Source organism: Ceratina calcarata, unplaced genomic scaffold, assembly GCF_001652005.2.
Source record: "Ceratina calcarata isolate Rehan_Ccalc_2016 unplaced genomic scaffold, ASM165200v1 scaffold291.2, whole genome shotgun sequence".
Classification (NCBI taxonomy): domain Eukaryota; kingdom Metazoa; phylum Arthropoda; class Insecta; order Hymenoptera; family Apidae; genus Ceratina; species Ceratina calcarata.
This window is the reverse complement of record NW_017151492.1, coordinates 867367-891409: the sequence shown is the minus strand read 5'-3', so window position 1 is coordinate 891409 and position 24043 is coordinate 867367. Positions and strand designations below refer to the sequence as shown.

General features: G+C 41.8%; 2 protein-coding genes across 4 annotated transcripts in view; both read right to left on the bottom strand.

The window, feature by feature from the left end:
• Positions 1-18771, bottom strand: part of Sol1 (CUB domain-containing protein Sol1) — a 326068-nt gene extending 307297 nt beyond the window's left edge. The window contains exons 1-2 of one of the 3 annotated variants that reach the window (XM_018022676.2): positions 18612-18771; positions 18078-18403 (exon numbers count right to left, since the gene is read on the bottom strand). In XM_018022676.2, coding sequence (XP_017878165.1) covers positions 18078-18080 — 3 coding nt within the window. In that variant the 5' untranslated portion in view covers positions 18081-18403; positions 18612-18771. Of the gene's footprint in view, positions 1-18077 lie in introns of all 3 variants that reach the window. The other 2 variants (XM_026812600.1, XM_026812599.1) reach the window with 2 other exon arrangements.
• A 2204-nt stretch (positions 18772-20975) lies between these two features.
• On the bottom strand, positions 20976-22322 carry LOC108623809 (uncharacterized). Its single transcript, XM_018022609.1, has one exon. It carries the CDS (start codon positions 22320-22322, stop codon positions 20976-20978), a length of 1347 nt encoding a protein of 448 aa, XP_017878098.1.
• Positions 22323-24043: the final 1721 nt, after the last annotated feature.

Below are 24043 nucleotides of genomic sequence, written 5' to 3'. Positions count from 1 at the left end.
TTGTTTCTTCCAACTTCGCGTATGCACACCAAATACCAGAAAGTTTTCTTTGGGTTACTGCTGATTACTATAAGAGTACTTAATATATGATCTGTTACATATGATTTATCGTATGATTTATTACATAACTTTTTTTGTAATACTGTATATGATTTATTACATGATTTATGTACCTACGTAAATGCAACGGTGACATGATACGACGATATGCTGCGAGCGGAGCGAACGGTCGTCTAATTTGTAGAAGGCTCGAGTTTCATTTATAAAAATAATTAACGATTTCGAATAGTGCAACGTCGTAAACAAACTTTGTGGCTCGATTTCACACCTACGTCCGCAAACTATCCCCGGAAACTGGTTAAAATCGTGTTGCCCGTTCGGCGAAACGGGCGATCAATGAAACGATCGGTGAAATTCCGACGAAGGTTACCGTTCCCGCAGTGGTTGATCTGCGGTAGACTTATTTACTTGTTTACGCGCTAGTTCAATGGTGTGAATTCAATTTATTACAGTGAATGCGTTGAAATAAAGGGACCGCGAAATCTGGCACGAAATCTAGCGCAACAAGCGTTCTTATCAAGAACATCTCATAGTAAACTTACTTTGCAGGATCAAAGAGATCTTAGAAGAGATCTCTATGAGATCTTATAAACATTTAATATTAATTATTTTTTTTACGTATTAAATAGACGTACGAACATTTGCAGAATTTGTGTACACATATAGTAAATGTTTACAATAATTTAACATTTTACTATTAAAAAAAAAATCTTCCTTTTTTTGTCGAAAAAAGGAACAGAAATTTCGTACACGTTTCTAGGAAATAAAATGGCAACCAATTAAACGTACAATAAACAGTTCGGCCAATTATTGCACCAGCGCGATATACATACGTGACTCGAGAATATTTGCTTCTTTTATTCGATTTCCAATAGCACTTGTGAAAATCGCAAAAAAAAAGAAGAAAAAAAATCGTCGAATAGGATTGCCGCACCGGAATTCGTTTTCAGTGCTCTAACAAATTGTGCTATTTGGATTATTGACGAATTCTTCCTATACAGGCTTAATATTCGAAACCGATGACGCGCGCAAGTCCGAAATAAACCGAGAAACTGTTTCGGGGAAATGTTGAAATTATTGACTAATCACCCTCCGCCCTTTAACATTGTAATTACGCGATGGTCAAACGGGAATTGGTTTCCGCAGTTGATTAAAATTTTTGATGGACTTTCCCACGTGACACAATTTATCTACCACAATTTGCTCCTCTCCGAGAGAGCAAGAGAGAAAAATCCATTATAAGAAAATTAAAAAAAAATTGTTGACAGTCAATAGAGAATTTATAGAACGTAATTCATCGAGAAGCTCAATAACGGGTCCGCGCGCGCGTCGTCGCGATACTAGATTTTAATTGCTAAACCGTGTAACGTAAGTTCTGCAGTACCGATACAAACCATAAATCAGAATTGTAAATTAAGAGGGTAAGGTGCTTTCAATAACACGCCGCTAATACACGATTCCCACTAATGGTGGAAGATTAAGTTGGCGTGTAACGGGTGTATTGCCTGCACCCACGCAGCCGCGTATTCATCGAGTCGTCGACTATGGTTGGTAAACGGCCGATTATACGATCAACGACAGTATTCGACCGAACCGACCGACCACCCGTTGCCGGCCCACGCGATCGTATCGCGACGCTATCAATCAATGCAACCGGCTGTTACACGTTATAACTACGTATTCGCGATTTTATATTTACTCGCCCCCGGGAGAGCCAAGAGATTATATCCTTATCCCGTGCACTATTACTGCTAACCTGACCAGTTGCTCCGGATTATATTCACTGTTCCGCGCTTTTCCACAGACCGTGAAAGAAATATTCCTTGTACATTATTCATGAACTACTTTCTGCTGTTTTAAGCTGTAACAATGACATAACATTGAAATCTTAACAGTTACTAGATATTACGTTAATGAAACACTGCACAAAACTTCAGAAATTTTGCGAGTTTACTAAAAAAGTTATTATATTTTAAATTCTCATGTCGAATGACAGAATTTTGATTTCATTTACGAAAAAATATAAATACAACAATGACAGAATTTTGTAATTTTGTATAATTGTTAATACATGATTTATGAATATTTTAAAATTGAAATAATATTAATTTCGAAGATATTCTTTAAAATATACAATAAAAAGTATGCAAAAGTAAGAACAACTAAAATAAAAACAAATAAAAGATCCAATAAAAAAATGCCAAAACTATGTATTAGAATATTAGAAACTATGACCAAGAAAATCAGGTCGAACAATTTTATAAACCTTACTCCTCTGTAATTATCATTTATTCTAAAAGTTGATTCCTTCAAATATTAGACATAGCTTTTAATTGCATGTCTCAAACTTTGGCAGAGATGATCTTACAGGCTCATACAACCTTAAGCCGGGTCTCAAGAAATTTATATGTATATCCATTCAATATTACTCTACCGCCGGCAATCTCAATTAATGAAACATTTATTACAGAAAGCCGGATTTAAAGCGAAATCTGTGATCATGGAAAAACGATTTTATTCAATGTAGAGATAAGAAATATATCGACTAGATAAAAATAAATTGGAATGTACGGACGCCGTGTAACGACGTCATGGAAGGAGTAAACAACCGTAATGGTATCTCGGCACATCGGTTCGCTGAAAATAACCAACGACTGACCGACTACTGCACAATAAAATCTAATACGTACAACAAAAGATAGAATGAGGTTCGCCGGCGATTCGTGACCGAATCGATTCCGTCATAGGTACGGATCGAGCGCGTACGAGATATGTGCGATGTGTCCGTACGTATGTACATACGAATGCATGTACGCGGGTATACGTTCGAGCAGTAAATACTTCATATCGAGCCCTCTCAGAATATTGAAAGCTATTTTCTGTGCCTTCGCGTAGCAGCGAATTTTATTTTTCTGCAGAGGAATTTGCCAGCGCGCTGGAAATTCGTTAGAGGGGAAAAAACAGGCTCCTAACAATTGCACAGCTCTTGAGAAAGTACGAACAAACGATATAACAAACTTTCATAATACAACTTGCTCCTTGAAATTCTTTCAGCGAAGATTTAATTATCTAATGAACAGAATCGTCCCTTCTTACTGCCGAGTTTTCCGACTTATTGAAATTACGTCTTTCAACCGGTTCACCGTGGAAGGATGATAGAAAAAGAATGTATAATTGAAACGTCGCGGATGATGACCGATAAAGCTTTTAACGTCGGCGCAGTTCTTTCTTCTGTCGAAAATAGGAAACGGATCGCTCTTTTGCCTGCCTTATCCCTATGGATTACTCGATGCTCATATTCGTTGAAAGCACTTCGGTGTTAATAAACGTTCGCGCCGTATCGATGCCGCTGGTCGATGCGAACGGCAGCACACCGGCTGGCTCGATACGCTACTTTTGATACGGCTACAGGCGCGCGGCTGTATGTGCGGGCAAACTTATTTACATGGCTGCGCGCCGATCAGGCGAGAGTTTTCCATTGAGCCATTACCGGCCCTTCCCATTCGCGAGTCTGTCTTCGTCGCGCGATCGTTTCCTAATTACGCGGACGAAATTACTCGCGGAATAATCGAGTTTCAGAGAAGAAACTTCCGGGTGGAGTGAAACATTTATAAAGCTCCGCGCAGTTCCTTGAGAGTGATGAAATATGAAAAGGGTAATCAGTATTGCCATTCGAATCGATAAAAGATAAGCTGTTTTTTATTATACGGAAGAGGAAGCAACGTCGTGACGCGGAAAATACGCGCGGTCTTTCGGGATAAAATTGTTAAACGTGGAGAACATTTACATATGTACCGCATCGGGCCGGAGCCGGAATTCGCTATCGTTTGAAAAATTACGAAATATCTTACGGCAGCGTGGCGCGTGGCAAAAAATTACACGTCCCTGCAAAAAGGAGGTCAAATTTTTTGCCCCGGGAAACGGTAGCTCTAGAAAACACTTTAACTTCTATGCTCGCCCTTCCGCGTGCTCGTTATTTATCGTTCCCGATCGACATCGTTCCTCGATGAATAACTTCTCTTGATGCCGTTCGCATGCGAGATCCTCGCGATCGCGGATAAATTTCGCCGCTACCGTCCGGGGGTCGAGACCCCGCCGCGCCTCCGTTTGGCCGGATAAGAGCGCGGGAAGGCCGCGTGTAAACGCGCGCAGTCACCGCTGCGTAAAAGGATAGCCGAGTGCACTCGTAATAAAAGCAAACGTCAGGACAACGCTTTGTCGGTGCGCCTACCGCGATGTTCCATTATGATTATTGGAAGAGCACGACACGGAGGAAAATACCACTGACAAACAACGAACGCTGCTTTATTTTAACACGCTGAACCACGCACGCTGCGCCACGCGTCGGCTCCCATGTTAATGCGGACGCCGTCGTTGACGATACCAGAATAAATGAATAAAACCAACGTTGCCAACCCTGTGCACGCACACCTCCGCGGAACGTGTGTGCAACAGAGCGCGATACAACGACTACATTTTGTTCGGAATCTTTCATTGTCGCCGTCCTTCTTTAAGATCATCCCTGCCGGCGGCGCATGTCGTTGATATTTGCCAAACGAACGTCCATTAAACAGCATTTTTTGCCGGTACACACTCTCGATGGTTCGCACGCGTTCGCGCTTCTCCGAACTGTAATTACAGTAACGACCAATGGACGTGGCAGGTATAACGTCGATCGTTACGCGGGATTTTTCTCGCCTATTGGCCTCTCTTTTTTCGTCCCCGCGAAATAAATTTCCCTTTAATTGACGCAATTAAAATAATTTCGCCGCCGGGAATTCCGGCTACGTTCATTGCCCGGATGAGTAAACATTTTTTTGCTCGTGCCCGGTCATGGCTCTGTTCTTGCGACCAATAATAAAAGGAGGGTAGAAGGAGGAACGACAATTTAATTTGCGGAAGTTCCACTGCGCACCGTTGCCTGGGAGTACGGCTACCGGTGCCTCTTTAATTTTTAGCCCGCCAGATTTCCGAGATTACTGATAACGTCACGCGATCTACTAATGAATTTCTGCTAAATATTCTTTGATAAACGAAAATTACACGGACGAACGTAGAGCGATCGCTGTGTCGACGATCGACGAGAAATTCGCGACAATCGAGGACGTTAGGAAATAACTGAATTCTGCAATCGAGGTTAGCAATCCGTGTACGGACAAACGGACGGGGCAATTCGATCGGACCTACGTATCGATACAAAAAGCAATTATCAGCGCAGTCAATTGCGGGGAACATTGTAACTCGGACACGAAGCAACGGTTCCCAATCAGGGCTAACACGCCAGGAAGAGGTTGGCGATGTCAGTTGCTTGTAAACACGTTGTTTAGCCAGTCGCATATTCGCGTACCGGCAAATTCTCATTTAGGTGCGAACACGGCTTTCCTATGGAAAATAAACGACGCGGAAGGATCCGCGGAACGGTAGAAAAGACAGCACGGCCCGCTTGGTGGACATTTAAACGCATCTGATCATTGTTCCCGTCGTTCGTTGTAAGTGGTACAACATTTTCAGCGAAACCCATGAAATTACATAAAATAAGCAATTTTCATTCGCGTTCAATTGGCAAATATTTGCAAACAAAATTATGAGTAACGAGCTATTAAATTTATGTTGTGTGAGAGGATTATTTTCAAAAGGATCGATTAAATTATTTTCTGTACTTCTCTTGCAAAATTAAGAAGTCTTTATTATAATTGAAAAGGAGACCGTTTAATAGAGCTAAACGAATTCATATTAGTAAAGAGTTGTTAATTATGCAAATATACACTGCCGAGTAGCAAATGGAACGACTGAAGCGAAATACAGCGAAATCCAATCATTATTCTGATACATTACAAAGCAACTAGATTCCCCTTTGAACTACATCAACGATTGTTTGCTCCTCAAACCATTAAAGGAACAGCAACTACTAAGAAGACAGTATATATCTGTGACAAAATAATCACGTTCTGTTTCCTCGAAATTCCTGAAATATCACTTTTCAGAATCATACTCCTTAGACATTTCCTTTAACGTATTATCAACTTGCTTGCAAGCGTGATGATACGAGATTCAGTTAAAGGGTGATTCAGCTACGTGGGCAATTAGCACATTTAAATATCTATGAGTAATTTACGATTCTCTTTGATTTGTCATATCTCACAAAAAACCAAGCCCTAAAGAGAATTTATACTCGGAGTCCCCTTATTCTCGACTTACCGCGAAGAACGCCCTATCTCTGACCGAGCTATAATTCACCCCATTCACACAAGGAACGAGATACATTAGAAGTTAAAACACGTAAAAGAGCAAAGGGTGGCATGTTGTTGCTTAGGAAGACTAATGAGCGTTTCACGAAAGTGGACGGTGCCTCAAACGTGGCTCAAAAAAGTAGCAGCAATAACGTCACGCATTTTGTCATTGATTATATGTATAGTCTAACCGAAGTGGCAGAATGCCAAGTGGGTGGTGTTAGTGGAATTCGTGGCTTGAGCCCGACGCCAAATACATTGTCCTGCAAAAACGGTTGATTTATTATGACCACTGGCCCAGGATGCACGATTTTGCTTCGGACCTCGTGCAATCGCACTCGCTCCGATAATTTGCCTGCCCCTCCAGCCGCTAATATCACCCCACTGCGAAGATCGACTCTGGGTGGCTATTAACTTCAATGAAAATTTTCAAACGAGCACCTACTCCGATCGCGACGCAATTAAAACCCGGAAGCGAAGGGACTTTTTAGAACGAACAATCAAAGTTAATGTATCTGTTGATAATGCCGAACGAGAATTTCGTTTTTAAGTCTGTTTGCAAGAATCTTGGTGAATTCTGTTCTAAAACAAATGGAAATCTCGTTCGCATGATCGCCCGACGAAATTCGAATCAAAGAACAATCGTTTTGGAAGATGATCCTTGTAACTTCTCGTTAAATCTGATCATTTGCATAATGGATCCGCACCGATCCATTAAGAGCGAAGTTTAGTAGAAACGATCATACGCCCAACTAAATACGTCAGACAGCTTCGTTGCGCTCTTTGATCCCGTCTGCCTACTCGATGTTACCGCAAAACGATTCGCGACTATTCAAGGTTACTCTTTCTACCCTTACGTACATATCGCAGGCTTGATTTACGAGCGACGCGGCGCGCGTAGAAATGCTAGCCACAATAATCCATCTTGAATCCGAAGAACGATTGCCCTCCATACAGTTGGAAATCTGGCATCCGCTACGCCATTCACACGCTTCTCTATCCTTCCTCCATCCCTTAGATATTCTATAACACGAGGCATCAATTCATCGACGACATCTCTTCCTCTTTCATCCCATCGCGCGTTCAACGAAATTCGGAGTCCTCAGTAGACCCCGAGTGTCAGTGATCAATATAAGTATATTTGTATCTATTTACATTATTAGTATCTATTTATGTGCAGGAAACAGAAACGATGAAAAACATAAAAAATGAATGGATATTGCAATACTTGAAAGATTCGAAGTCTTACAAATGGTGTATTTTGTATGAAAACGTTCCGTCTATATTATCGTCCACCGTGGGTAATGGGATATTAATTATCGTGATTCGCACCCCCTGTCCCAATAAATTAGAAACGGCATTGCTCTATATCAATGGTTTCCAAGCGAGTAGACGCGCGCCCCTTGAACAGAGCCGGGACATTCTCGAAGGATCGCGACGCATAAATCTTCCCCTCGGTCGGGATCCATGAATTTTCTATCAGCGCGGAAATTCTTCCGCTATTAGGTCCATTATTAGAGTCTCCGGATGGATGATAAAGAAAAAAAACCCCGGAGACGCCCCGAGAGTTTTCCATCGAAAGTCGAAAATAATACACGACGGCGGCGAGTTGCGGTGAAACGCGATTGAAACTTGCCTCGCGTTCGACGGGAACAAAATTTAATCGTGCCGCGATGTTGAACTTCGTCGCGCGGCTTTTCTTCGTACACTCATCGCGATCAATATCGTCTCAAAGCGTCACCCCCCGCGTCCTTCGATCGAACGAAAAATAAATCCAGACAATCCGTAAATATCGTTTTTATATAATTTTATCATTGATGATAAGGAAAAATATTCTTTCTTGCGATGCATCGTCATTCTTTCTATCAAATTGTTACGCTGATAGTTAACGTTCAGAGACGAAATCTGTTTTGCACTGATTTCGAAAAAATACTTCATAAGCAAAAAATATTCCTTGCTTCTAGTTTTTGCAGAATTAATCATAGGTCGAGTTTCAGGATTTCTCCTGAAAGCTCTCTCTTCTATCGGTCGGATCGGTGAACCGTGCCATTAAGTTATTTCAAATGGAAATAACATCCCGGTAGAGTGGAAGCATGGATAACGAGATTCGAAGCAGAGGCACAAACGAGCGAACGAACGGCGCAACGTTCCCATCTAAATTCGAACGAAAGTGGTGGGACGCTCGAACCTTGACTCGAACTACTTACATCCGCGATAAATATCTCCGGCTTTTGTTATATAAGCGCAGTGGGTACCACTTTCGCATCACAGGATCAACTTCCACGACGTGCTTTACCGTCCTCGAAATTTCGTTTCCATTACGGGTAGATAGTCAAGTGACTCGCGCAATCTCACGTTTCCCAAGCGTGCATTATCCAAGATTACGTATCAGCTCTTCTTCATCTCTCCCCTAATGATGATTAATGTGCAATATTTATTTATCCATTCGAAATAAACGTTTTCGAATTCTAAGTAAAATTATTTTCCATGTCTCTCATCGACAAAATACCAGACAATGATGCCGACGTTAATGTATTCATTTTATCAAACGCTATGTCCACAGATGAAGAACATAAAAATTCCTTATCTCTCTCGATGCTCGTCATCTCACGGCACACAGTTTTCTGTGTACCGCGTCGTCAACTTGAGAGGTTACCATTACCCCTTGATGGTTCACGGGCACGCTCCATACGCGTTTGGTCCTGACACCGACGACACGGCGAATGGTGCAAGGAAATTTCACACCTTCGTAACGCGACCGAGCGAATCTCGTTCGGCGCGCGTACAACGTGCCCACGTCGCATAATGCGGCATTCGTATTTCACGTTCAGCGAAATTGACAAAGGAAAATATCGATATATACATGAAACGCTGATCCGCGTAGACGAAAACTCTGACCGAACACTATTTTACTCGGAATGCGATAGGTACCGTCGCGCGATTGAAATATTGCGGTCGATCCACGTTTTTGTCTTCAAATATTTTGCTTCTGGCGAGCGTGATGTAAAATATGAATTTCCCAATTTGTGCTACAAATTTCGCTTTGTCAACAGGAACGATTAATGGCGCGCGACCAATGGCAGCCGAAGGAAAAATGTACACTTGAAATTCGAGGCTGTAACGTTTCCTCTGTTACATTTCGTCGCTTTCTTTTTTTCTACCGGCAAGCAACCCCGTGAAAATTTACTACAAATAAATGGAAGTGTGTTTTTCTGCGAGAGCTGCTGCAACTCTCTGCAAACATAGAAGTCAAAATAACTCGGAAAATAAATTTCTCCCGGCGACTAACCCCGTGTTCCACCAGTTTTACGTTTTTTAAGATATTTATTGCCCCGTGAATTCTCCACCCGTTGCATTGTGTTTTTTTTCTCTCCTTCCTATTCCTTTTGCTTCATCGTCATATCTCGCCGTGACAATTTTCCCATTCGTATATACACGCTCATTACGCGATCGTTTCCAAGTAATTTCGACCGGAATTGGCCAAGTCTGATGGAATTCGTCTCGCCGTCCAAAACAATGGATCCAGTGAAACCTCGTCGCGTCTCCGTACACGCGTCGCCTATATGCTTCACACCCGTATACGCAATCTTACCATCTCCCGTGTAATCTATCTGACAACGCTCGAGCCATCGAACAGAACATTGCGTGCCGGAGACTCAAACAGAATAGTCTAACCGCTGTGGATTTTGCTTATTTTACTCAAATCTAATGCGACTTAATTAAATCCAAGCAGACTACAATTTAAGACCGATTAAAGAAACAGCAAATAAATATTTATACTAATTTCGTAAATGGCAGTTCACTTTTGAAACGAAATAAATAGTCGTGATTTTTAAAATAACTTTTCGGTCTCGTGTCATTTATAATTTAAAAACTGTACGAAACCGCAAAGAGCATAAAATTGGGAAAAACGTAGGTAGATATTCCCATGGGGACGGTTCATCGAAGCTAATTCCGCGCTTGCGGTATGCGTGCCCGCGGACGGATAGCGCTAAATCACGATGCATTTGGCACAAACAATTATTTATAGTTTAGTGGAACGCGCGTGCGGTATTTGAGTTATACTCGTGGCTCGGAAGAGCATAAATGTAGCGTATGTAATGCACACCGCCCCGTCCATATTAACCATATAGTTATGGCCGCGATCTCCACTTCTCAATTACGCCCACCACCATAGAGTGGTTTTTGTCCAAACCGCGACCGACGCTGATAATTGGCAGTTTGTCAAGAGGGAACTATCAAAGGATTAAAAATGACCGCGCGATTCGCGGTACGTGTGCGAACATAAAATACAAACTTCAAGTACGCGAACACTTCCTTGGCTGTATATAATCAAAGTGTATAAAAAAAGTAATGTTATTTTCATTGCCGCATAAAGTACGACGCGAAATACCGCAAAAAATGGCCATACACGTTTGAGATGTAGTTCACGTATGCACATAATAATAAACTATTTGATAGTTGTAAAATACAATTCTATTCGAAACGAGATATTGTACGTTATACGACGAAATAAAGAGTATGGAATGAAATGATATATTCCAAGGGTGATACATAATTCTTCGAATGATATACAGAATGGGCCGGAAATCGTAGTACAACCGAGCAGGGGGTGATTTTGTCATCGGAGAAAGAATCGGCGACTTTGAAGTCGATTTTCACGAAAACATGTTATACCAAAATATTTTCTTCTTTTTTAACGTAGAATTACCCTCTGCTCGGTTGTACTACAATTTTCGGTCCACCCTGTATATGTATATCTTGAAGAATGATAATCAGATCGCGATGCAAAGAGTACATGTCCACACGTTTTGCAAATGTGTCATAGTCCCGTCGAACGATAACATTTAGGTTGCACTTGTTCCCGAGTCGGCGACTAGAGTCCCGCATACATATCAGTTGTAAACAGAATGCCGCGTTTTTTCGCTCGTAATTCTCGCTTCGGACTCGGTCGCAGTTAGAGGAAATCCGCGGCGCTCGTTTCGTCGCGAAGAAGCTTCGTAAAACCTTCGTACACTTTGTCGTTAAATGAACACGTGCACTTGGCTCGCTTTAACTCCGAGGAGTTTCGTTCGCAGCCACGAATCCAGCGTACTTCCAGCCGTGAGCTCGCGGTTCGACAATATCAAAGGGGTTCCTACGGAGAACGTAAAAAGGCGTTCGTACGTTCGCCGTCAGCCATGAATTCGCTTAGGAAATAGTCAAAATAATTATCGTCTACGATGGAGAATAAAACTGGACGTTGCGTGGCTCGGCTTTTCGTACTGCATAAAGATATCATTTTAAAAAAACGCGACGTTTCAAGTCGACAAGCCGACGTATTATATTCTTCTGTACGCTCGTCATCCGCTCTACTTTATATAAATTTTATGTCCCGCTGGATTTTTTACGGAGCTTTAATCATAGCGAGATTACCGTAAGATTTAACGAACACAATAATTATCCAGGTGGAAACGAGCTACGAACGAAATGGAAACGATATACGGTGTCCTTATCGCGTTGTATGTGGCTAGATAAGGGCAACCGTGAGTCGCTCGGGGGGTGGTTGCGTGCGTGTCCACGGGTAATTTCACCGATTTCTCGTGGTCGTGTAACTGGTTTAGGTACACGCGTAATCGTAAAGTCTATTGAATACTCAATCTATCCCTCGAAAACCCCCTTATTTAAGGTATCGCCGGCAAGGTAACCACGGCTTGCGGGCACAGCGAAACCAGGTGAAAGAGTTACGCGCGCCGATCGATCGATTCGAGTTCCATACGCTCGTTCCATTCACTGGTAGTAAATATCACGACTGTCGAGACCGTAAAATGGTTTTTACCCTCTTTCTTGCCCCAGTTGGACGGACGGTCGCACCTACGCCCCGGTTTTCTCCACCTTTTCCGTTGGCCGTGTTCACTTCTCCACGGCTGGCCATTTACAAATAGCCGTTTCCATAATAACACGTTCCACGGCCGACTATTACACGAGTTATAATATCTATGTAACCGACGGAAATCACGGAAGCTTTATTGAACCCGCTGCCCCACCGGCGCGGAGCCGCGCGACGTCGACGCCGCGCCACGGATTAGAACAGGTCAAAGGGGTGGTTTTAATTTCCTTTTCACCGCCGCTTTTCACTGCGATTTAGTTAAATCTTCTTTCATTCCGCCCGGGGCCGGTTCCCTTCTTTTTTTCTCCAATTTACTCGCTACGTTCGTCGCCTAGCACGAAATCAAAAGACGAACGGGAACCATCAAATTGAGATCGACCTGAGAACGTTCAAAAACGCTCCCACAATTTTTCTATAGTTCCCATCCTGATATTTATCGCATTCTTTCAAATGGCACGATTCTCTCCGAGCACATCATTTTTGTTCGAAACTTTGCCTGACTCGAAAATAAAATTTGAATAAGAAAAGCTTCGTTTGCTTTTGTAATCAGTTATTTTGCCAAGACAGAAGTTCGCAAGCTATTTAATCAATGGAACGTGCTGAATAATTTTCTGAAGGTTGCCCCTGTAATCACAACTGTTCCGAAGCTATTATTCTCTTTTCATTCTTTCGGTTTACTCTGACTGCTACTTGTTCGTTTGTCCGCAATGAGCTGGTAGCGCGTTAAAAGTGGCGCCGTCGAGTTACAGTTTTACAGGGTTAATTTACCGCATGAACAGAGGGATTGATGTATGAAGCATGACGAGGTCGGTTTTCGGAGTTTCCCGATACTCCCCCTTATGAACCTAATTGCATGACCCATCCCCGCATGCACGGTAGTTCGAGTGCTGCTTTCAAAGGGCCGAATCGCTAGTCGACGATGCCAAACAACCGATGTTTGTCCCTTCAAATTATGTTACCTCTTTCAGAATTTTAACTAAAATTCAACCAATAAATTTTATCCAATTTTAACCAATAAATTGAAATCATATTTCAAATCACGTTTCATCACGTGATTAAAAATAATCATATTCGTGGAATTAATACGTTTTATAAAAATCGATCAAACATCCCCATTCGAACTCATTCATTTCTCTCATTTTTATTACAATTTTTTTTCAACCCGAGCTTTGAATTTATAACGACAAATCGATGGAAATTAAATATAAAACCTGTATACACGTTCTACGTTTACGTAAATTATTTTGTTAACATTCATTTATCGATTATGATCATAAACATTTTAACTAGTCGGTTCATTATTCAACCATATTACCCATTTTCCCTTCATGCGCGGATTAACCACAAGCCACACGCTGTACAAGAAATTGTCGGCTAACTAGCTAGTTTGAAAATATCGCGTGGTTCCCGGTCGACTTTTGACTTCAAACGATACACTCGTTGCGCCACTATAACTTAACGTGAACCGAAATTTACGCCACTGTGGCAGCTTTATTTATTGAGCGTTCTAAGCCAAGCGTGGTACACAGGCCGGGGGGGTTTATGACTTCTTCCCTGCCATACGAACCGTTCCGATTGCCAAGGAAACGTATATCCCTCGCCGTTCGTACTTCCGTGGCCCGGCACGTGCGATCATCGTAAATGCACACGCTTACAAGCGTTTGGGGCGTGCATGCTATTGCGTACATTAGATCGCTGTGACACTGATTTAATTGATACCCATACTAGTCCTACTCATCGACGCGTACTGACTTATTTATTACTGTTAACACTAGTCAAAATGACTTGTTTAGCATTTCTTATAATCATCATTCATCATTCATTATACAAATAATAATTATTGTAGATAGGGAATACGTTTTTTACTTAACTCGTTGAAGAAACGCGAAGCCCTCTCAAAAAGGAATAAAACGTGAATTGTCAGAAATGAAATTCCCGTTCCTTTCGGATGCAAATCACCTTTCGTACTATGTCGAACGAGCAATCGAAGCTCAGATAAAGCTATAAGGCAGAGCGGCGCGCGACGGTGGAAATACGCGAAAGAGCAGCACTAATTAACATCGCGATAGTATCGGGGACGGGACTCGGTAATTTCCGGCCGGATTAAATTGCCGATATCCGCGCACTGATTAAAATATTAAAACTCGCAAGAATGATTAACCTAATATCTCGCGTGGCCCGGTGACCGTCCGGCCAACACACGCATGCGTATAATTTGAATACCAAAAACGCGCTTCAACATTATTAGTTTACAAACACCATTTATCTCCAGTGCTCGCGGACGAGTGCAAACTTGTGTACGTGTGTGCGTGTGTATGTCGGGCACATCACGCGACGTACCGGTGCATATGAGGTATCAAAGTAAATTGACACAGCTTTGCTTGACAAGCAGCTAAAATTGCTAAGCACTTCCCGCGCGTTTAACCATGCAACTGCATAAACATCCCAATATATTTACATTGCAGAATAAGTTCTCGGCTTGGATCTCTCTATTCGCGGATGGGCACTCGTACCACTGCGTGACCTCAAATGGAACGAAACGGAATCAACCCTGAATTACGAGCATTGCTCAGTGCTACCTGAATACCTCTGTAATCATGCGTGTACTTGCCTCCTATACTGTTCGTTATTATCGGATGAATATTGTTTACCACTAACCGGTATCTACCAGAGATGAGGAAACCAGAGATGAGGAAACCAGAGGTGGTCTCCTTGTATAGATTCAAATGTTATATTTTAATGTATTCAATTACTTTCAAGCAAGAAACTATTGCAAATATCCCACTAATTTAAATTTTCCATCGGATTCTAAAATTATTTTATATATTATTACTGTGTTAATTATTTATAATTTAATATTATTATTTTTCTGTTTTATTCCTTTGTAATGTAATGAATTTATTTAAAAATACTTCTACTAATATTATTTTTATTTGAAGTGGTATATAAACATGTAATTGTTTATTAAAATTTAAAGATCTAAATATATATGTATAATATATACTTAAACAAATAAAAATGTCAACAGTAAAATATAAAAGATTATAGCAGCCTCCTTTATTACTACCTAATTTAAATGTGGCCTCTAGTAGTAAGAAGATTCCTCACCTCTGGTACATACCTAAGCCTGCTTATTAGCACTAGACTTTGAAGGTACATATTTTATAAGAAATTTAGGTATTCTACCTCTCAAGAAAGTATAAAAAATCGTTAGCTGAGAAGCGTATAAAAATTCTCTAAAGGGCCTCGACGCGACGAAGCGTTAAATCGTGCCAATCCAATCACCGCTCAGACATCACGTTTTTCCATTCGATTCATCGGAGTTTCGCCGATGTATTTACATTTAATGAAGAATACCGGTTCGAGGAGATAATGAAACGCAGGGGAAAAATGGCCGGTGACGCGGGCCGGGACACGGGAAATCAATTTCCAAGGCGCGCGTGGGGACAACGCGATTCAAGAACTTCCTGCAACGAATGCAACGGTTGTAAATGCAGCTTGACACGAGTGCCGCGTGAATTGCGACTCGCGTCGCGTCGCATCACGTGCGCCGCACAAAGCTAGCTACACAGCTTCGGCCTAATGGTCGTCGAATAAATCATTGTCCGTGAAAAATTGCCTGTTCAACTTCTGGGGAACCGATGGGGTGACGAGCTGTCGTACTGGATTCCCGAAAGCTTTTGAGTTCTTTAAAAAAAAAAACACTATAGGGCCGCAGAATAATTATATGCAATTTTTCAAAATGAATTTCGAAGAAAACTGTTTTACACGTCTATGCAAAACTAAACAAGAAAATGATTAAATAGAGACCAGAGTGCTTTTTGAAACTCTGTACAAAAATTGAAGTATTTTATTTTATATTTATAAAAAGAAATACAATGCGGCTTAGAAACGGATCGATTTAATGGGTTCAATTGCCCTCGACTCGGCGAGATCTGCATATACGTCGCTTAATGTCAATGTAAGCGATATTTAAGCTAATTGCCGGACCGGCGACCGCCGAGTACTGCTCGGAGCATCATTCTTCCATTGGCCGATTAGAATAAAGCGATTAAGCATCGGCCTGATCAATCCAGATTATTCAGGGATCGGTCGTTGGTGTGCATCACGCGAACCGGCATAATGTAGAGAGCAAAATCGCGGGCGCCATTGTGTCTGACCGACGGCAGACACGTACTCAAGTATGTAAATTGTCCGCGGCAGCGGCACGTGGGATTAATGGATGATCGTCTCTATTTTTCTTTCATAATTTCACGCGAAACAGCAAACCAAGGTGTTCCACGAACCAATTAACGTTAACCGAAGAAAAGTTCAAAGTCGGCGGCTGTACAGCCGCAGTAGTATAAGCGTAGATATAATTCATGGCTGTCCGTCAGAGTCGGGATCGTACTACTGCGACTAGCACGCACGCTCGTGAACGTTATACAGTTCAGACTAATTTCATTCTCACAAGCACGAACGTTGTTTGTCACAAAACCAACTTCAGTTTTTTTTTTTTTTAAATTTAATGAACTCTTATTTATTGCAACCGCTCTCGCGAAAATAGCTTCATAAAATGGAATGCATTGGAGTCTCTACTATTCTGATTTAAACAAACGCTCCAAATCAATTTGAATAAAAACACCGGCTCACACATACGCGCATAATAATGAAGACGAATTGCAATTTACGCTACTGTTTATTAGCGATCGTTTGCATAACATTACTACTTTCATTGCACTATAACACGAAGCGTACTTGGGAAACGAACTACCCCCCGGGACAATTTTACATCCTACAAAATAAATATGCCTATAATTTACATAATCGCGCTTAATAAATAACCTGCCTTTAGTCGAATAAAATATCGACAACCATTTCATTTGCATTTCTGTTTTAACCTTCACTGATTTCAACGTTATCCCGTACTGAAACTGAAATCGAAAGCAAACACATCACGAGCACGTGTGAAGTTAAAAAAATATAACATTTAAAAGCATTCCTCAATTTACGTATTTTATTTATAAAGGTGCTGATTAAAATCAAATAAGATAAAACACTCTAATTCTGCTATCCTCGGTTTAAAAAAAAAAAAGAAGAAAAAAACGGGAATAGTCAAAGAACTATTGCGAAGGATAAACATCGTTCCCTTAGAGTTTATCCTGGAACAGTAGAAACAACGGGGAGACGTGGGAGCGTCCGAAACAGAAAACAAAACGAAATATAAAGGGGGAGAGTTACACGCGAGGAAACGCTCAAACGTTGCTTTAACTGCGTCGTTTAACCGCGATATTTCACACGGTTTACACGCAATGTTACAAAGAAATTTCGAAATCCACGGCTGCGCACGGATTCGAGGAGTGCACGCGTAACCGGACACGATGTCGACGATCCACTAGGGTGCACAGCGTCCGACGAACACGGAAGTGACGTCTCGTGGAAATAACAATAACTGAAATGGTTATAAACGGACGAGCGCAAACCATTCGTACTAAAAATTTACGCTGGCTACAAAAAGTATTTGCGCACGCTTGTTCACTTTAATATTTGTGTCCTCATTAATTTCCTGTGTCCTGTTTTCTCTAGTCAACTACTTTAAAACATTGAATAATGTAAAAAACTGAGAAAGAATTATGGTAAACGAACTATTGATACAGATAAAATTAATAATTATAAAATACACATGATCTCTCATGTTTAATATTCAAATGTATACGCGTAATAAAATATGATCAAGGAATAATCAATACACGTTACGGAAGTCTGTATTGCGATAGGAAAGTGAAAAGATATTTTTGTGTAAATACTTTTCTAAATTCCGATCAGCGTCAACGCTTTTAGTAAATCCGCGGAGCCAACCTGGACTAACCAGACGCATTCGCCATCGAGTTCGAGGTTCGATCAACGAGTCAATCGGAAAGAAATTTCAATACACTCACCATTACGTTAAAGATGCGACGTTCCTCATGCTCCGGCGCCCGATACAAGCATTCCTTTCCAGCCGGGCGTCGTCTCCTCTGAATGCACGACAGCCTGCACTTTGCACCAATTCATAGTCGACGCGCACTCTTCCCAATTGCCCTCTTTACTGGTCGTTCGTCAAATTTTCCTCAAGTACGCCGGGAAGGTGGCGACCGGCCGGATATCGCAGAGGGGGTGAACACGCCGAGTCGTAAACAAACCGGCAGTGACACAACCTTAAACACGATGCGAACAATGGTTTGTTTTATGTTGACACTGGACCCGTTAAATTAGCACGCATTTTCTTTAAACACACAGACTGAATATTAAAACGACACGCAGGAACCGGGGCACTCACTGGTCTAACTTCAATTACGAGATCGTTTCGAACGATGCCCGCGGCATCGGTGACGATTCACGCGAACCGATACTGTGCCACGCTCGTCGCGTGACAAGGGGATCTACCGGTCGTCGACAGGTCATTCGTGAGACTGTTGCACGGTCACCTTTACCTCGAATCGAAACAGTGCGACGGACCGGCGACGATCTCCACGGCTATCACGCGAAAACGTGACTCGTCTCGCCTCGGGAAACGTGACGGGCGGCCACGCGAGAGCGGGGTGGTGGTTCGGCGGACAGGGTGCGACGCACACGACTCTCAAGCGGCAGTTGACGCGACACTAGAGAAAATCGGAGTCCGCTTGCCGCCACCGGACGCCGGACGTCGGACGCCTGCGCCCTTCGGCCCACCGAGCCACGAGATTTCGTGCAATCAGCGCAACGCGTCAGTCTACCCCAGGACTATTTCGCAAACGGATGTCTACCCTTCCTTCTTCGCGGTTCAACGTTAGATTGCGGATTTGTTTATGCGTTCACAGATTTCTTATAAATTTGTTGTACCCAAAATATAAATCGCCTTGATTATCCTTTTGACGAATTATTAATCGTCGTATCCCATGGAAATTACGCACATGTACGCTTCTACAGATTCGTGTGTTTATCTAATATTTAAATGAATACATTTTATCTGTCTACAAAATTTGACTATAACAGGAAGTTTAGCAGTAGAGTTAATAAATCAGAAAATTATTATTGTAATAACTAATTTCAAGAGATAAATATTTGACTGGAATAATTAGCTATTTAACAGTCAACCACTGTGGATATCGATATTATTCACAAAAGTAGTATAATCGTAGGATTACGGTTAGGCACAGGCTTTTCGTAACGAGCAACGGTTAGTCAGATCGAGTTCAGCACAGATGTAGATAATGGAATCGTAATGCTATCGGCTGATCGATGATAATTCTACATCGTCCAATGGAAAGCTTGCGGTCTGCGAAGTATAATGAGCACGCGAGAAACAGTAAGCTTTTGTGATTAACAAGCTTGGTATGTGCGATGCTCCCGATGCCATGGTAATTTTGTACTGATCGCCTAAAATCGCACGGCGCGGAGATAATCCCGCTGTATCGAGAACTATTTCCATTCCATGGCACGACTGTTCCGAAAAACAGTAATCCTTTTTTCTATTTCTGGGACAAACTGGGCAATATTAAATTATATGAGACCATTGTCGAATTCCGATTAAAAAGTCATTGGTTGTTAATGAAAATCATGTAAATCGTTTAACAAATATTGCAGACGGTAATAAACTACCTGACTTGGTAAGAACGACGACTACTGAAGCTAATGGATTATGAAGCATATTGGGAGCGGTTCAAGTTAAGATTACGACGAGGGATAGTTTCAAATATTTGATGTTCCTATTTTTCCGCCTCTCGCAGACTTGCTGCAAAGTTTATTACGACCCGTAATCCCTTTCCCCTTTTACGACAAAGTTCGCCTAACGTGGAACGATGGCGCTGTTTAAGCCGGCCAAAGCACCATATCACACAATGGTTTTAAGCAGGAAATTAGATTTCTTAACGATTCTCCGTTTAACAAAGCTGCCAGCACACGCGACCGTAATATCTTCTGAATAAAATAATGACACCGAGACGTGACGTGAAGGGGTGAGGGCTCCTTTGACAGAGCGCGAAGACTCCTAAAACCTTCGCAGAGAACAAAATACAGTTGAAGGTTCCTAGCCGGAATATCTACACGTAATGTAACGGCAATACAGCGTTCGGGTTTGTTTTTTTACACTGCCGAGGAAACGTAAAAAGGGGAGGGTAACAGAGATGATGAAACGACGCGGCGGGTTTTGTACGAAAAAGGAGAAAGAGGGAAACGAGAATCGTGGCAAAAGGCCTCTTGTACGTACGCTCGCATGCAAAGTGCCACCCTCGTCATCAATTGTAATGAAAAAGCGCGGGCACTTTGAATCACGTGTTCCGTGAATGCACGCGATTCGTATAGACGCTTACAGTAATATTAAACTACCTGCTTACTCGTAAATTTTTATTTCTCCCATATAATACATCATAATTCTTTGTCGTAGCTTCGCGGTTGTTCGCGTGCTGTATAATTATTTCGAATACAACCACTCACGCTGCGTATTCATAAAATTATATCACGAGTACTGAGGCATAGCCAATTGTACTGGTGTAAAGGTATCTAAAAAGAAGGAAACGCGTATACCTAAAGAATCGGAGCATCGCGTTGGATTAAGCGTCCGGCGATATTTCAGCAGATACCTATCTTATCTTGGCAAAAAGTCGGCTGATACATGGCTATTGATTGACCTTGTACCCCGTGGCCTTTCTCGCCAACTCCGGCACGTTCCGCCTACTTGGCGACACATTCGCAGATTCCGAAATAAGGACAACCGCCCCTGTGATCCCATTCCAAAGTCCTTTTATCACATATCGTAGTGCAGGTACAAACGACGTCGAACTAAAATCGCTTGACCTCGCTTCGTTTTCCCTGTTGGACTAACGCCTCCTCGTATCGGTGGCCAACAATTCTCTAATTTCCTCTATTATCTCCGTGATGCGACTCTGAAACGTTCTCGCATTGCGACACTGGTCCAGGACTAGATCGGCCCGTTTATTACCGTACATGTACTCCTCTAATTTTTCGCAATTTCCTATGAAATACTCTTCCACTGCGTCCTTGTTCAATAGCATTATTTGCATATTGGCGATAGAGTATGTCAATGAGATTTCCTTCAATTCGTGGCAACTCTCGACGAATTGCGAACGTGGTAAACATTCCTCCACGTCGAGACCTTCTGAGGATAATTCTTTGCTCATAGAGTCGTAGTAAACGTCGATCAGACGGTTGTACAATCGGCGTCTAGTGGCACGATCAGTGGTTAAGAAGAAACAAATCACGAAATCCAAAGCCGGCGGGCTGTACCGTAGAAATTGGAAATCCACAAGATAACATCCAATCGGTTTACCCGCGGAGTCCGTTTTGAACATCATATTGTTCGCCCATACGTCGCGATGGCACATCACGTTTCGGAATTTGCTCGACGGTACCAAGAGGTCGGGTAACCTTGGTATCATCGACTGGATCCATTCCTTTATCGCAGTTGCCTCATCGTTTTTCAACCCTTTCACGAGATCGACCATGGTGCATGCACCGACGACGCACGAGGAGAGGTATTTGTTCCCTACCAAGTCGTTCTTCATGAAAGCCACCTCCTCGAGCACGTGTCCGTACACATCGAACATCGTTTGACCGGTGCTACGCCGGAGCTTCTCGTCCAGTATCAAGGACCTCGAGTGTAACGACGAAAGTGTTTTCGCCGCCAGGATGCAGTGGTCTTCGTCAAACGCTATGTATTTGTCCGGCATGATGTAGCCCTCCTGCGTCGCGTCTTCCAGTACGATTATGATACTTTTCTTGCCGAGATAGAAATCGGGCAACCATTTCGAAGAGGAACCTATGCCCATCCTGGGCATCACTTCGCTGTAGACGATCATCTCCTTGTTGAGCGTATCGGAACGTATGAGGAAGTCGTATTGGGGGCTTCTGATCGGCGGTGGTGTTTTCGCGAAGAATTTCAACTGCCTCGATTTGTCGCCGATCTTCACCGTAACGGCGAGCGTGTAGTACGAGCCCAAGAAGCCATTCGTCTCGCCCATACTATCCAAACTCCATTGCAAAACGCGGAAGTTATTCGAGCGAAGTTTCCGCTCGACGATGTTATTGATGTCGGAATCGTTGAGAAGCGCGGTCGATTTCTCACTGACGGCGCAGATCTTCTGCGGCGACGACGCCTTCGTCGGCTCGGTTAGGCAGCAAGCTGGATCGACGCTGATCGCCGTCATACTGAAGCGCGTTGATACTCGTTGTCGGTATGGAACATGTACCGAATTTATACTCGACGCCGTTCGCACGTTACGCGCTCGTAAATAAATATCTGGACGTGTTTGACGGGGGACTAGAATATGAATCGGCAAATACGCATCTGCCTTATGAAGACAGGCGCAAACCAGGAAGAATCACGTGAATAAACGATTCAATAAAGCGTCCGCATCGACAAATATCCCGGTCGTTGTAATTTATTATACATCCCGTAAATCTGTCGGATATACCCTCTACATGTGACGAGAAAACGAACTCCGTGATTTACGATTTTTCAAAAAAAAAAAATTACCCAGCGATATCGCACGTGCGTGGAGAAAATTTACCGACGTCGCGTTAGATTCGAGATTCTCCAGGAAAATGCCGTAACCAGTGATGTTTCATGGTCAAAAACTGGAATGTCCTCCGGATCGAAGTTTTCTGACGTCGATTGCTTGATTTACGTGCTACGAACGTTTCGCTCCATTTATGTCGACCGACGTAGACAGATGAAGCGATAGTCATGTACAGAGATCAATGGTAAAATGATTTCTTGCCGACAATTATCAAATTTTTCAGAACACACAAAATTTGAGTTGATTGATGCAGTGTATCTTCCCAGACTGCTGATAAGAAATTTTGTATGTTTCGTAAATATTTCTTTTTAGGGAACAACCTTGTATATTTTTAGAATATGAAATAATATTTATTGTTTATATTATAATTTGTTAAATTATGTATTTTATCCATTTTTAGAAATAATAAATATCCAAAAAATATAAACAGTGCATTTAATATATAATAATGCATAGAATAATAAAGAGCAGTATGCATGTTGCTAATCTTAAGTCATGAAATTGAACAGATTCCTTTAATTGAAACAATATAGATTTCAGTTTGCACAGAAATCCGCATTTCGGCAAGTGATGAAACGATTGCACAAATGCAAGTTTGATTAGATGCAGTCTGTTGCACTGAAAAGTGTAATATTGCTCAATGCCGTGTGCAGTGCAATGTCAACTTTGTTAAACTTGGGACAGAAAAATTATAACTTATCTTTATAACGTATCTTGCTCTCTACGATACCATTTCCTATGTTAATTAAAGTTGAAACATGACACACGTGCTATCTTAAGAACATATCAATCAGGAGATATCTAAGATATCATGGACTATATTTATGGCTCGTAAAAGCTATTTAAATTCGTGCATTTCATGTTATTCTATGTACTCGTTCCTCGTGTTGGCAAAATAAAGAGAAACAGTGAAGCCTGACGAAGCAACGATGACGAGTCGATGTGAAATATAAATAAAAATGAACTGTTATTTCTATATTTCAATCAAGTGACCCAATTAAGAAATACAATAATATTTTTTAAGAGTGGTATTATTTTTATTCGATATTATAGGAAATTTAATTAACAGTACGAGAACAGTCGAAGTTATTAAAATACGAGAGTCACCTGTCCAAACAATTCGCTCTTATATTGGACCTATTCATTATTCTACACGTAGTTTTCAGATACAAAAAAGATCCCATGCAATTTCCTTTTAACTCCACTCGTTAAGGAATAATTGGCGATGGACTAACTAATTAGTCGATTATTCCTGAAGTATTCGAGATAGAAGAAAATTGTATACGATCTTTTTTGAAGGTAATAGCAGTATCTGCAACTCCTATTTGAAGTATTTTTCGATATTTTGT